We start from the raw sequence: 13,449 nt of genomic DNA on the forward strand, positions 1-13,449 counted from the left end.
CAAATGCTGGGTGCCAGTACAGCAAATCTGCAACCACCTAGGCTTTTCCGTTTGTAGGGAGGGATGATTAAAAGATTCTTGCGGGCAGAGCGCAGGTAGCTATTTCTGGACAAGTTTGGTTAACAAATGTTGGCTAACACCATACAGAGTTTTGAAAATAAGGCAGCCAACTTTAAATGCACATCTTTGTTGAATGGGAAGCCAGTGTAGCTCCTTCATGGTGGGAGAGATGTGTTCCCACCTAGGTTGTTGGGATATCAACCTGGCTGCCTGGTTCTGTACCATCTGCAATCTTTTGGTACGATAGAGAGGGATGCCAAAGTATAGAGAATTGGCATAGTCCAGGTGTGACAACACTATAGATAGGACCACCTGGATTAATGCTTCCAGAGTAAGTAGTCTTCTGATCTTCCTTATCTTCCTCAGCTGAAAGAAACAGGTAGATGTTACTACTCCTATCTGAGATTTCATAGTGAGATGACTATTGATGATTACACCCAAACTTTTAGCTGAGGAAGAAGGGTTGGGTGGGGAACCTAGTTCATTTGGCGAAAACCGAGTTTAATTTTAGGTGGCTATTATTCACCCAGTCACGGATGTGTAGCATCGTTGCCTGGAATTCAGATAACGAAGTAGAGGAATTGTCAATAGAGCACACCAGTTGCAGGTCCTCCGGATAATTATACGTGCATACCTTCCTATTTTTCAGGGAGTGGAGTAAGGGAAGAAGGTAAAGATTGAATAAATGGGGGGACAACGAAGAACCCTGGGGTGCTCCACATGTCGTTGCCATTTTAGGTGCGGAGAACTGGGAGAGACGCACCGACTGAGTACGTTCCTCAAGAAAAGACTCGACCTAGCTGGATGCCACCCCCTTAAGACCGGCCGTCCTGACACGGTCGATCAGGACACCATGATCGACTGTGTCAAATGCCGCGGACAGGTCCAGCAGCACCAAAGCCTGGGGGGAGCCCGTGTCACATGGGATTCCAATATTTTGGCCAGATAAGAAAGCAGGGAAATGGGGCGATAGTTAGTCAATATCCCAGGGTCTGCTCCGTTTTTTTTTTAGGGGGACAATGTTTGAAAACTCTTAGTACATAGCCCTGTGTTAGAGAGTCATTAAGAAGTACCAAGGCAGGTCCAGGAAAGATGGTGAAAACTTCTTTTAAAATATGAGGGGGACAACTGTCAGTAGGTGATCCTGATTTTACTTTAGACAGAAGATCTAAAAAAGTTTGACTGTCTATTGTTAGGAACCGTTCAATAGTGCATGTATTTTCCGGCATTGAGGGTGAACCCTCGGGGGCAAGACAGCGAGGGATACTGGCTTTTATTGGAACAATTTTATCGATGAAGAATGAATTGAGAGAGTTGCAGAAGACTTGCCTAGGTGTAGATTTTACTGTAACTCTATCCGGGTTGGATAATTCGTTCACGATGGCAAATATTTCTTTGGACCTATTTGTGGAGCTCATACTTTTTAAGGAGAAATAGGCCGCTTTGGCTGAAGAAATTGATTTTTTTATATTCTCTCTGTTGGATCAGATAGCTCTCTTTTTTTGTCTGGGGAGTAGCTACTTCTCCATTTCCTTTCGGATTGACGAAACGCTAGTTTTTGGTTTTGTAGATCAGGAAAGAACCATCTTTGTGCCTCATGATGTCTTGCTAATCGGATTGTTTTTAGTGGGGCATGTTCATTTCTGGCCGCAGTGAGCCATGCAGTGAGATTCTTCTTACTTGAATTAATTGGCATCTGGTGGGTAGAAACTGTGTTAGCTAAGGTGACATGGAAGTGGGTTTTATTGATATTTTTCCAGTTCCTTGCTACCAATCTTTTTAAATGTAAGGGTTTTACTGTAGTGATGTCATTTATAGTAAACTGAATTATAAAATGATCAGACCAGATGCAAGGAGAGACAGTCAATGCAGACACTGTCATGTTAGCTGTCCACACCTTGTCTAACGTGTGTCCCTTATTATGGGTGGCCGTGGTTATTTGCTGTGTGAGGTTTAGCCCAATAAGAAGATCTTTCAGCTCTATGGCGTGGCCTTGTGTGTCTTTGGCCCAATCATTAAAATCTCCAATCAGCAAGATTTTTGCTTTGTTAGTAGTTAGCTGGGCTAGCTGTTCAGCCAAGGAATGAGGAAACAATGGCATATTTTTTGATTATTTTTTTGCATATCGCACAGTACAGATAAAATTTAACATTTATTTTTTATTGATTTTAGCATAGGTAACATACAGTACATCTACTGTTCAGCAGTACTTCAAGAATAGACAATACAGGTCATTTCTTGCATTGATCTCGCTTCCAACGAACTGCTTCAAACAAAGTATATACCCCAAACAAATACATCGATTGGTTCATGTCTATCAGCTTACTTCCAAATGTCATAGATAGTATTAGTTGAGCTGGCAGTAATATCATCCTAGGCACAATACATTTCATGCATAACACAGTCCCATTTGTAACCCACCCAATCTGTACTTCTCATAATGATCAGTGTCCTGATAGAATATCGGAGAAGGGCCAGCAAGCAGGCGTCACATCTACAGGTGATTACTGCAAGACCGCAGCAGGAGAGGCAACAGTCTCAAACAATGGCAACTACATAGTATATCTAAGCATCCCGTTCTGAAGGGGCATTCTCCGAACCCTCTGTGTCTCGCAGTAGGAGATAATCGCGAAGCGGCCCCCATATATCCCTAGGTCTTGAGGCTTGTGGAAGTGTCTCAGCGTAAACAGCCAGCTGCTCCTGACAATAGGTCAGATCTCCAAGCCAGTCCTTGAACCGTGGAGCTCTCCCCCTGCCCCATCTACACACCACTCTGTGTTTTGCCAGTAAAAGTTACAGCCAAGAGTTGGCGATGTGTTTTGGGTATCTGCGCAGTCTAACTTAAGAGCGCCACCAGGGGATCCCTGGCCAAGGTGCTATTTGTCATTGTTTCAAGCGCCTCGTGAACCTGTTCCCAAAACTCCCGCACCCCGGGACATTCCCACGCCAAGTGGAGAAATCCAGCTGCTGGACTACTACATCTCTCGCAACAATCCGTATCGGACAACTGATATCTAAACTTTTTAACGAGGGCATATTTTTAAGTGGACTATAAAGTAGCACACAAATCACTGGAGTCGAGACCGATTCCAGCTTAAGAACTAAATTGTCTCCCAAAGGTAGATCAAGTGAAGTTAACTTTGTCAATTTTAAACCTTGGTGAACAATGGCCGCTACTCCCCCTCCTATTTTTCCTGATGTGCAATTTGCCTGTAGGATATAGTAATTATTGGGAAGGGGTGCTAGGATGTCTGGGGTTGAGTTCTGCTTTAGCATCCCTTTTTATTGGGTATTGTGGATACACTTGTTGGCTGGACAGTATGGGTATTACATGATAAGTTGAGTAATTATCCCTGGTGACATGATTGTGATATGAAGCTGGGGCTAGTGCAAGAACCCATTCTGCAGCATCGGCTTGATTGACCACAGAAAAGGATGGTATTATTACATTGACCTTGTGGGGATGTTCATACAACTCTGGGAGCCAATCGACCGGCGCTAAGAAAATGTCATTCGATAATGTGAAATTGTCCCAGAATATTACCTGAATGGTGCTCTGTCACCCTCAATTTGTATGTCCAAATTATATAATTTGTCTGGAGGAGCTATGCGCATGTCTGGGGTTTAAATTGTAATGTATTGATCAGTTGCTTTCACTGCCAGAAACTCCTGGAGATTCTGGCGCACTCTAGTGACCCCTGCTGCACAGTCGAAGAGACTCACCGCCTACCTCCTATTCAGGAGCAGAGTTCTCTGTGTTTGTGGCATATTTAGCACCCTTCTTTTTCTGAAATGGGGGCTTAAATTGTGGAGGTTTATCCTCCTACTTTATCTTTACATCAAACAAGTGTTGAGTCTTTTTTCCGTTTTGTGTACTCTTCCTGTCTTCACTCAGAATGACCTCCTCTTTCATATTGTTTTTCAGATAAGTTCTGAGGGGAACAAGAAGGACGAGTATCAGAAAGCTGATACCTCTCAGGTGCTTTCAACTGTGTGTGATCACACAAATGATAGAATCTGTCAAAGGTCTCCGATGGCGAAGAACCTAGCTTTTTCCTTAGGTCTTGGTTTTTTCCCTTTGATTTTGCTTTTAGCAAACTCCGGTTTCTGCTTGGCAGTGTCCTTGGTAGAACCAGACTTGCCAAGATGTGTTTTACTGGGTCTGGCCCCCAAATTATTGTGACCTAGCGAATTATATACTTCAACAATAATTATAGGTAGCTCACGCTCCTGGTTGACTGGTGCATAGCTAAAGACACTGCTTTGCCTTTAATGTTTGACAGAATCATTGAGAAGACCACAGGAACATTTCCCATTAATTTCATTCCCAAATCCAGGGCAGCAGCTGCCCCATGTTCATTCTGCATTTGTTTTAACACATTCAGCAAGACTGACATAGTTGGAGTATCATGGGTGATGGTATAGACTGCAGCAAAGACTGTGCCCTAAGGTGGTGCAGTCACCTATTTGTGGAACCATCCCATGGGGTAAGCTCATAGTCCATATTCTTGGCTTACCTTGTGGGCCCATAAGGGTAAACAATGCTTCAATTTGAATCTTTTTTTGGGCTATCCAAAAAGGAATTTCCTCACTGTTAGCGAGGACTTTAGCCATAATTGAATGAATTATTACAGGACTTATTGTAGGTACAGCAGGCAACTGTGGTTGCCCTGCTAAAGCGGCCCTTGCTGGGACAGCCATCAAGGTGTGCAAAACATGTTGAGTTAAGGGTCTGTATAGTCTAACGAGACCAGTATTTCATTGGTCAGGTTATGGTGTATAACCAGCTAGCGCTGATCTGTGCGTACATGTCTAAGTACATGTATTAGGGTGCCTCAGAACCAATTTTGATGTTCCCAACGAGAAAGTGGAACCTCTAAGAGCTTCTATGCTCTATAATCTTGAGGTGGTGCCATGTCAGTGTATTCATGAAATGTCCCTGTATTTGCATCCACAACTGGAAAACTTACCCAAGAAAAAAAAAACTTCTTAAAGATAGGCATCATGGGCTTGAACCAGAAAGATCATGTCACCACCTCCATTGCCAAGGCCATGTAAATTTAAATGTGCATGGACTGCAGGTCTGCAATTATCAGCAATAGGGATAGGCTGTGGCGCCACCATTAATAAAACAGTAATAGAAACAGAGTGCAAACACTAATATAGATAATCTTTTTAAAGGTTCAAGCTTGAACACGCAACAGAAAAAATAGATGCTTCCTAAAATACTTTTGAGGATTAAGCCCCAACACCACAGATGTCTCAGGAGGTGTAAGGGTACTATGAGCACGTACAAGTACTACTCAGTAGACTGGTTCCTGACCAATGTTGGTAGTGCCATGTTGCTGGGATTCTGCTGGTAAAGATGAACTTTGTCTTGGCATGACTGGACGTCAGAATATAGGGACTGAGTCTCTCTACAGCATCAGTTTCTGTTGGCCCAAATCCTGGCTAGCTCAAAGTGCCTCACCTGAACTCCTAGCCTTTCCAGAGTAGCAGGAGATTTTGCCAACCTAGATCGTGACCCTCTAGTCCTCGAGGGAAATATGGATCATCACCTTTCGTCTGTCACTCATGCATGCCTGTGGTAACTAAAAGAAATACATGAACAAAGTTTACAATACATTTATTGAAACTGTCATAGTCTATTATGAAGCAAATGTGCTGAGATCACTAGGCAGATGAAACTAAAAAAAGTCATTAGAATTACTATCAGTCTGTATAAATTAAACCTCTCCACCATGACAAATTATGAATCCGTCTGGATCTGCTCTTACTGTGTGATGTATAAATGATCTCTAGGATTGGCAACAGACCCCATACCTAATGTATGTAGTTAGGTGGACAGTATCATGAGTGTAAACTAAGTTTACGCAATGCTGCATCTCGGGCTCTGGTGGGGTTCTTTCCAGGACCGGTCTCTCTGATGGAATTCTCCTCTCTGATCCCAAGGTGACGTGACACAGTTTATATGATAAGAACCACTGTTTTGGAAAGCTGCATCTGTGCTACCAAGTTATGTCTAAAATGTTAGGAAGCTGTTGCTGACTGGGCAAAGAAAATGTGCAGACTGAATCCAGAGAAGAATCGCTGAATAACAAACAACATGTAAAGAGTATTCCTACAATAATATCACAACAACAAATGTGTTAAGTGTGGCTGTGCAAAGTAATGTCAGTCTACAAACTTCCAAAACGCAAAACTAAGGGAGAACCAAAGTGGGCCCAAAAGGGAAATCATTACAATGACACTGCCTCTGCATGTTGAAGGGAAACAAACAGAAAATCCAGCACTCCGGTGCAGGTGGCAGAAGACTACGGCATGAACCGAGTAAAAGAGAGTCACTACGACAAATGAGCCCAATGCGGCTGCAGCTTACAAGCCAGAGAGTACCTGCTTGCCCGAGTCACAACGGTGGACCGCCAGGCAGGTACTACAGCAGTTACAGGTTAATGGAGGCTGTGCTCCCTGGTATTATGAAAGCCACAATATCTCCGAGATCTGCACAGCATTGATGATCTAGATAACACAAGCCTTACCCACGGGTCTAACAATAGGAAGCTAATATGCAACTACTGTGCAGAACAAGTGTGTGTTTCCTTTTGCTAAATGGCTTCACCCTACTAAATGGGCTTCAGATATCTTGGCTGAGAGTGGCATATTTCTTTTAATCTAAGTTTTGCCATAGGCAACGAATGAATGAACACCAAATTAAACTTGAAATATAGGCTGAATATAATAATTTGACAGACTGGTCCATTCTTGTTATTCTTTTGAGTAAAGCCAATGAAAATATTGTAGCCATTTCAAAGAGTTTTTAGAGAACAAATTTAATGTGCTCTTTTTGATGTATTTTCTGTGTTAAAGAATGAGCAGGTACATGAAATAATATCATGGGAAAACAAGGGATATCTTTCCGATGTGTATTATTTTTGACGTATTCATTTAAGCATATAATGATTTAAAGAAATTGTGAAAAAGTGAGACCAGTGCATCACAAAAGATGGAAATAATATCTTGTGAAATAAATCTGTAATGCCAACTACTACAGCAAATTGTATCTTATAGTGATCTTTTGATGTCTTATTCAATTTCTTATTCTTTCGATTAATTTATTCTTTATTTTCAGCAAAAGATTTTGCAGAAAGAGCAATTGAGAAGCAGAAATCTGCATTTATCCGATGGGGGGTGATGGCAGACTGGAATAATTGCTATTACACCTATGACAAGAAGTATGAATCTAAACAGTTGAATGTTTTCTACAAGATGCACGAGAAGGTATGTTGGTTTGGTTGCTGCTATCTGCTGAGTTTATTGAAAGTTGCAGATTCTTGACCTTGATGTAGTGTTCTGTGTCTCTTAGGGTTACATATATCAGGACTACAAGCCTGTTTTTTGGTCCCCTTCAGCCAGGTAAGGTACTATTCTTCTAGATGAAATAAAGACAGTGAAGAAATAGAGCCTTTAGATCGAGGATTTAGAGCTATAATATTGCTACTCATTTGTTTCCAGGACAGCCTTGGCTGAAGCAGAGCTTGAATATAATCAGCAGCACTCCAGTCGCGCCGTGTACACCAAATTTAGCTTGATGAAGTCTCCTCCAAAACTAGCCTCTTTAACAGGTATTGCCCAGGTTTTTAAGATGTACTCTTACCCAAAATGTACTTTTTTTTCTTTTGCCTTCTGATGTGGGGTTTTCTGTTGTTTTCATCCACATTACAGATGCATCACCCACTAGTGTGCTAGTATGGACAACCCAGCCGTGGACCATTCCAGCAAATCAGGCTGTTTGCTACATGCCTGATTTTGAGTATGTTGTTTTCTGTACTTGACATGCTGTAAATAGATTTATAACAATTCATGTGTTGGGATGTAGATATACATTTGTTGAGTCTTACTTTATGAAAATATTGTATCTTAATATTGCCTTCAAAAATGAAATTCATATATGTTCTTTATATTGTCGTTACTATTTACTTTTGAGATTTTGTTTCTTGGAAACAATGTGTATGAATTTGGCTTAAACAGTAGAATTGGCTTGCAAGCTTCCAGATGACAAGAAACAACCCAGCAATTGAATATTTTAAGCCTTGGTCATCAGTGCAGGGTCCAAAACTGGCATAATTCTTTTGAACAACAAATGTAATGCACATGTGCACATAGAAAGGTAATATTATGAAGAGTGTTAAAAATCTCTTTATAAATTACACTGCTACCTAGTGCGTCATTACCAAATTTGGAATTTCCATCCCTGGAAAGGTAAAAGTTTGTCATCCAATATCTTAAATTCTTAATTGCACTTTCAGCATCGCACTGGATAAATGGATTGTGAAAACAAGACTCATTAGTTCTTGTTGATAGAGCCGTATGAGTTAAGATAATACAATTGTTTTTTCAAGTTTTTTAGCAACACTTTAATCATTTGAATCTAAACAAAATAGAGTAAGCACACATATAGCGAGCCCACTCAGGGAATCTCCATGCTGTTAGTATTGGTAGCCCCAATTAACCCACCCTCCCCCTGACTTCATGCTTCTGCAGCGTACAGTCCATGGTATACCCACCACTTCTCACACTTCTCCATGACATCTGGTGTAGGTCGGGTCCAGAAGTGTATTGGTGTGGTGTGTAATTGTACAATGCAGGTATTTCATTTGGAAATAGGCAACCAGGCTGAAATTGATACGGTTCGGGCGCCATATATGTCTCCCTCCAGTCTGCCTTCTCTAGCAGTCCCTTCCATCCCTCCTACTGCTCCTCGAGGGTCTCCAAAGTGTAGGGGGAAATCCAGGGCTTTGTAAATGTGGGAAATGCCACTCCTGTTCTGTGGGCTCATGAGCAGCTTTGCCTTCCAGAGGGTTTATTCTGGGGGTCGGGTCAGCAACTCCTGATGTCCGGAGAAAGTGTGCCGAAATTGGAGATAACAGAAAAGTTGTGATTTGTGTATAGAGAACTCTGGTTGAAGGTCCTGGAAGGATGTCATATGGTCACCCTCTCAAATGTAGCTCAGGCGTGATATGCCAATATTGTCCCATCACTGGAATTCTTTGAGGCGCACTGTCTGCCTCAGCTGTCTGCCCACCCATAGAGAAGTCTCCAGCGTCACCGTCTTGTCCCATCCAATCCATCTCAAGGTAGCCCGCCAGGCCCAGAAGACCACTCTGGTGATCTCTGGGAAGCAACTTGGGAACGGTGTGCCATACAACATACCCATGAGGTTATTAAAGCCTGGTAGTGACATCTCGATCTGACGTGAGGGGTCTGCCCAACCCCCACATACCCAGTCATTCACCACAATAGTATGCGCTGCCCAGTAGTAGCAATGGGTGTCGGCCATGGCCAGACTCCCCGCAAAGGTCAAACGGGCACAGTTATTAACAGCAATCCTGGGGGGGTTTGTCGTCCCAAAGAAATATCCTACCTTGAGTAGTTCTAGTAGTGAACCAGTGGTTAGGACTGGAAAAGGGGACGTTCTGAGGTACACAAAGGAGCTGTGGTAGGACCATCATTTTATATAGGGCCACCCTCCCCATCTCATTGAGCAGAGGTGTAATAAATCTGTCTAGGTGTGCTTGGTCTTACAGGTGAGTGGGCGGAGGTTAAGGCACTATGCAAGGTCCAGCTCCCTTGTCATATAGATCCCCAAATAGCGAAAACTCGGGCTCTGGATCAGTAGGTCATCCCTGTCCCCCTCCCACCCCTTTCGACAGTGTGAGGTCTGCAAGTTAGGGGCTATGTTTCCTGTAGGGTTTGAGGCCTCACTGAGTAGAGGGCTTCGTAGTAGTCTGCAAAGGCAGCAGACATACCAGAAACGGTCTCGGCCCATATGCCGTCTGGGTTGGTGATATGAGGATCCAACCTCAAAGCTAACTCCCAAGTGGCTAGCCAGTGTAATAGCTTACCCGATTTGTCAGCCCACTAGTACACCCTTGCGGCGGAGGCCTTCCAACTACTGGATTCATCCAAACATAGTTGGCGCAGGTCGGCCCTTTCTATGGCCAGATACCAGCTCAGTAGCTGCGGCAGATTGCTCCCATTGTGGCTTTCCAGTTTTAGAACTGAGATTTCCAACTGCGCTGTACGTGAAAGTGTTTCTCGGGCCTGGCCCCTGATACGAGAAGAGCGTTCCCCCGATACGAGAAGAGCGGTCCCCCACTAAGTGGTTTTGCAAGCCTTCTATAATAACCTTTTCCTTGGTTGGTGTTAAGGAAAGCTTCTGAGTCAGCTTTCAGAGCCCGTGTTAGTTGTCTGTCAATAAGGAATCAAGCATTTAGTCACCATACTTGTCTTTCCAACTCCCCCTTTGTCTCCCACCTGAAGGGTAACTGGTGCATTGTCTAATATGCCCCTGGGGAGCATCCAATACCCTCGCATGTTTAGAAAATCTTCTGCAGAAAAAGGTCTATGTATTTGAGGGAGCCATGCGCCACCTATATGTGTTTTTACTCCTATGCCGTGGGGTTTCAGGTAACATAGAGTGCCAGGCTTGAGATCAATCCTGCCAGTCCCCTGCCCTACCTCTGTTCCACAAGAACCTAGGGAGAGCAAGAATAAGTGGCTCTTATCTTGGCCTTTCTAGCTCCGTCCAAGATGATACAATGGTTACGGTGATTAGTTTGCAGAATGAAACCTACCAGCAACACTTTTGTTTTCCCAGAATAGTGTTTGAGTCCGCATTGCATATACACTATATAAAGCATTAGATGCCTAGTATCTGGACTGGTGAGATCTTTGGATGTATTTGCCTTTTTTTGGCATAATGCAGTAAAACATAGAAACATCCCGGTAAGTGTTACTCATTAGGAATGATGATGAAAATTAAGAGTGAACTGCCTCGACTAATCTGTGGCCAACTGAGTCTCCTGAGATCAGGCCATCCTTGCTAATGTTTGACTTGAGGCCTCGGCCACTCTTTGTTTGATGCACCCATATTTCCACCTGAAACCCTAGACATTTTTATGCATCCAGTTATATGATGAGAACCAAGGAGGGAAACCTATATTTAGAGAGGGTTTTAGATGGTCTCAAATATTAGGTAATTGTTCCCCTTTATAAAGAGCCTTGGAAGGATAGTTGTATAACTCACAAAGAAACATACATTTTGCTGGCAGGCAAGGCCTTCCAGACTCATTTGGTACCCCCGGTCTCCTGCCTTCTGCAAAACCATAGACAACTTCTTCTAGCCATGTGGCTATATAACTCCTTTAGTAAAAAAAGATGGTCTGTGGAATAAAGTTTAAGTTGTGCAATGAAGGAGACAAATAGGGTTTATATTCTTAACATATTGTGCTTGGAGCTATTGTTTCATTAATGTTGAAGGACTTAGGGATCAGCTTGAGTTTCTTAAAAGGATACCGTGATTCAGGTTGTTTCCTGTGAGAGTACTCACTTGTAGTCCCAAGACAACAGTAATGTTACTGTTGCCCATAGGGAGCTCTTTGTGTAAGCGTGTTTCTTGCAGGTGTTTCAGCTTGGCTTCGTAGTGATGGGTGGTGTTACCCACAGCATGAACCAGTGCCCAGGGTATTAGACCTGTGGTTGAGTTTACATAGTTAAAAATACTAAATATCGAAGGGAAAGAAAGGCTGAAGAGATACTGATAAACTGAAAAAAGCTTTAGAATATAAAAAGCAATTGAGATATGATTATTGTTGAGGAAGGTTAACTTCAGGGCAAGGTGTGCCCTGGGCTAGGGTAGGGTTAGGGTCGTGTTTAGGGTTATCAATAGTATTAGGGATGTGCTTAGGTTAATGCTGATGGAGTGAGTTGGGTTTAGGGATAAGAATGGAGTAAATTTAAGGGTGGTCAGTATATTTAATTGTACAGAAGTATGGGGTAATTGATGGTGTTAGCATTAGGGTAAGGGTACCTTACTGCAAGGGTGAGTACCTGCAAAACTAAATTTATTACAAGAGAAATTGAATAACTTTCAAACCTTTTGCTCTCGAACTTGGTACTTAAATAGACTGCATAACTTTAAAATTTTATTTCTTACTTTTTTATTCAAACTTTTAGATTTTCTTACTTTAAATTTTGTACTTTGAACATAGATTTAGTTGCCAGATTTCCAACTTCTTGATTCTACTGGGACGGAAACAATATTCATGCTATTTACTCCCACACCTTATCCCCCCTTCGGCCAGTCCCTGTTTGATGTAACTACCTCAACTGTGGAGGTTGGGTATGTTTGTCTCTGATGTCACAGGGTTCATCTCTACTATGGCTGTGTAAACTGTGCCAAGTGTAACTCCTTCACCCATTGTCTCTAAGTGATAGGGATGGCAAGCAGACACATGGAGGTAGAGGGGGCTCAAGCTCAGAACTCAACAGTTACACAGCAGCATAGTAACCGATTGTCAAAACCAGTGCTGTCCATTTCAAAAGAAAAGTACTTCATTATATAGCACGATTAAATACTATAGAAGTAATAATGAGCATTGACAATTTAGTGAACTGGGTGCTGGACTAATTGCACTTCGATCTACTTATCCTCCTCCCCTTCCTCGGGTCTTGGTGGTACTCTCCTTGTGGTAGGAATTTCTATCATAGCATGAGTACAGGCTCAGATGCAGAATACTCCCTCTTGTCTGCTCAGTGTGTTCAGTTTACTACAGTTCGGAAGTCTCCGGATTCTCACCACGGTGCATATCCAGGAAGCAGATGCCCTAGTCAGCAGTCATCCTCTCTTTCACTTCTGGTAGGGAGTGCATGCTTTGGTTCAGACACTGTCCCCTTCTCCTGCAGTAAAGTCGCACCCATGGGTGGCCACAGGAGCCGGCATTAAATCCCCTCTGGATTGCAGATCAGTTAACTTTGAGCCGTAGTGGGGAAACATCGGTTACATTGCGGTGTTCACACCGCATTACCTTTTAACGCGGGCATTACAATGCAAGTCATTACAATGACTTGCGCTGTATGGCGCTGTAAGCTAAGGAATAGTATGATTTACTATTCCATTACCTTCCCTACTGTAACGTAGGCTGGAGTTGGATTAGTAAATCATACTATTTTTAAGTCCAGCACCCTCCAGCGCAAGTCATTGTAACGACTTGCGTTGTAATGCCTGGGTTGTAAAGGTAATGCAGTGTGAACACCGAGATGTAATATCGTATATTCGTCATAGTGGTTGCATCTTATCACAGGCACAGTCCTAGTCTTTCAAATCACCCCTGCTTCAGGGAATTGTTATGATGCAGCAGTGCCTAATACCTATGCCGGTCTTTAGGTCAGAACAGTACTGGATGACCCGCAGTCTCATTTCTCTGGGTCTCAGCAGCATAGGTTCAAACGCTGTCTCAGTTCTTGGCGTGGCTGCACTGAGCAGCTGCAGATCTGTGGTTCCCCTAGAACTACAACTAAGATAGTCAAATTCCCAGCAACATCAAGGGC

The 13,449-nt window shown here is 42.9% G+C and overlaps 2 protein-coding genes across 2 annotated transcripts in view; one reads left to right on the plus strand and one right to left on the minus strand.

Moving 5' to 3' along the window:
- The window catches only part of EPRS1 (glutamyl-prolyl-tRNA synthetase 1), a 961,840-nt gene that overhangs the window by 819,577 nt on the left and 128,814 nt on the right, over nucleotides 1–13,449 (minus strand). The window lies entirely within an intron of this gene.
- Nucleotides 1–13,449, plus strand: part of IARS2 (isoleucyl-tRNA synthetase 2, mitochondrial) — a 532,602-nt gene that overhangs the window by 105,980 nt on the left and 413,173 nt on the right. Inside the window, exons 4-7 of the mRNA XM_078649801.1 lie at nucleotides 7,190–7,338; nucleotides 7,424–7,473; nucleotides 7,573–7,682; nucleotides 7,783–7,870. Coding sequence (XP_078505927.1) covers nucleotides 7,190–7,338; nucleotides 7,424–7,473; nucleotides 7,573–7,682; nucleotides 7,783–7,870 — 397 coding nt within the window. The remainder of the gene's footprint in view (nucleotides 1–7,189; nucleotides 7,339–7,423; nucleotides 7,474–7,572; nucleotides 7,683–7,782; nucleotides 7,871–13,449) is intronic.

The sequence above is a fragment of the Lissotriton helveticus genome, chromosome 6 (genome assembly GCF_964261635.1).
Source record: "Lissotriton helveticus chromosome 6, aLisHel1.1, whole genome shotgun sequence".
Lineage (NCBI taxonomy): Eukaryota > Metazoa > Chordata > Amphibia > Caudata > Salamandridae > Lissotriton > Lissotriton helveticus.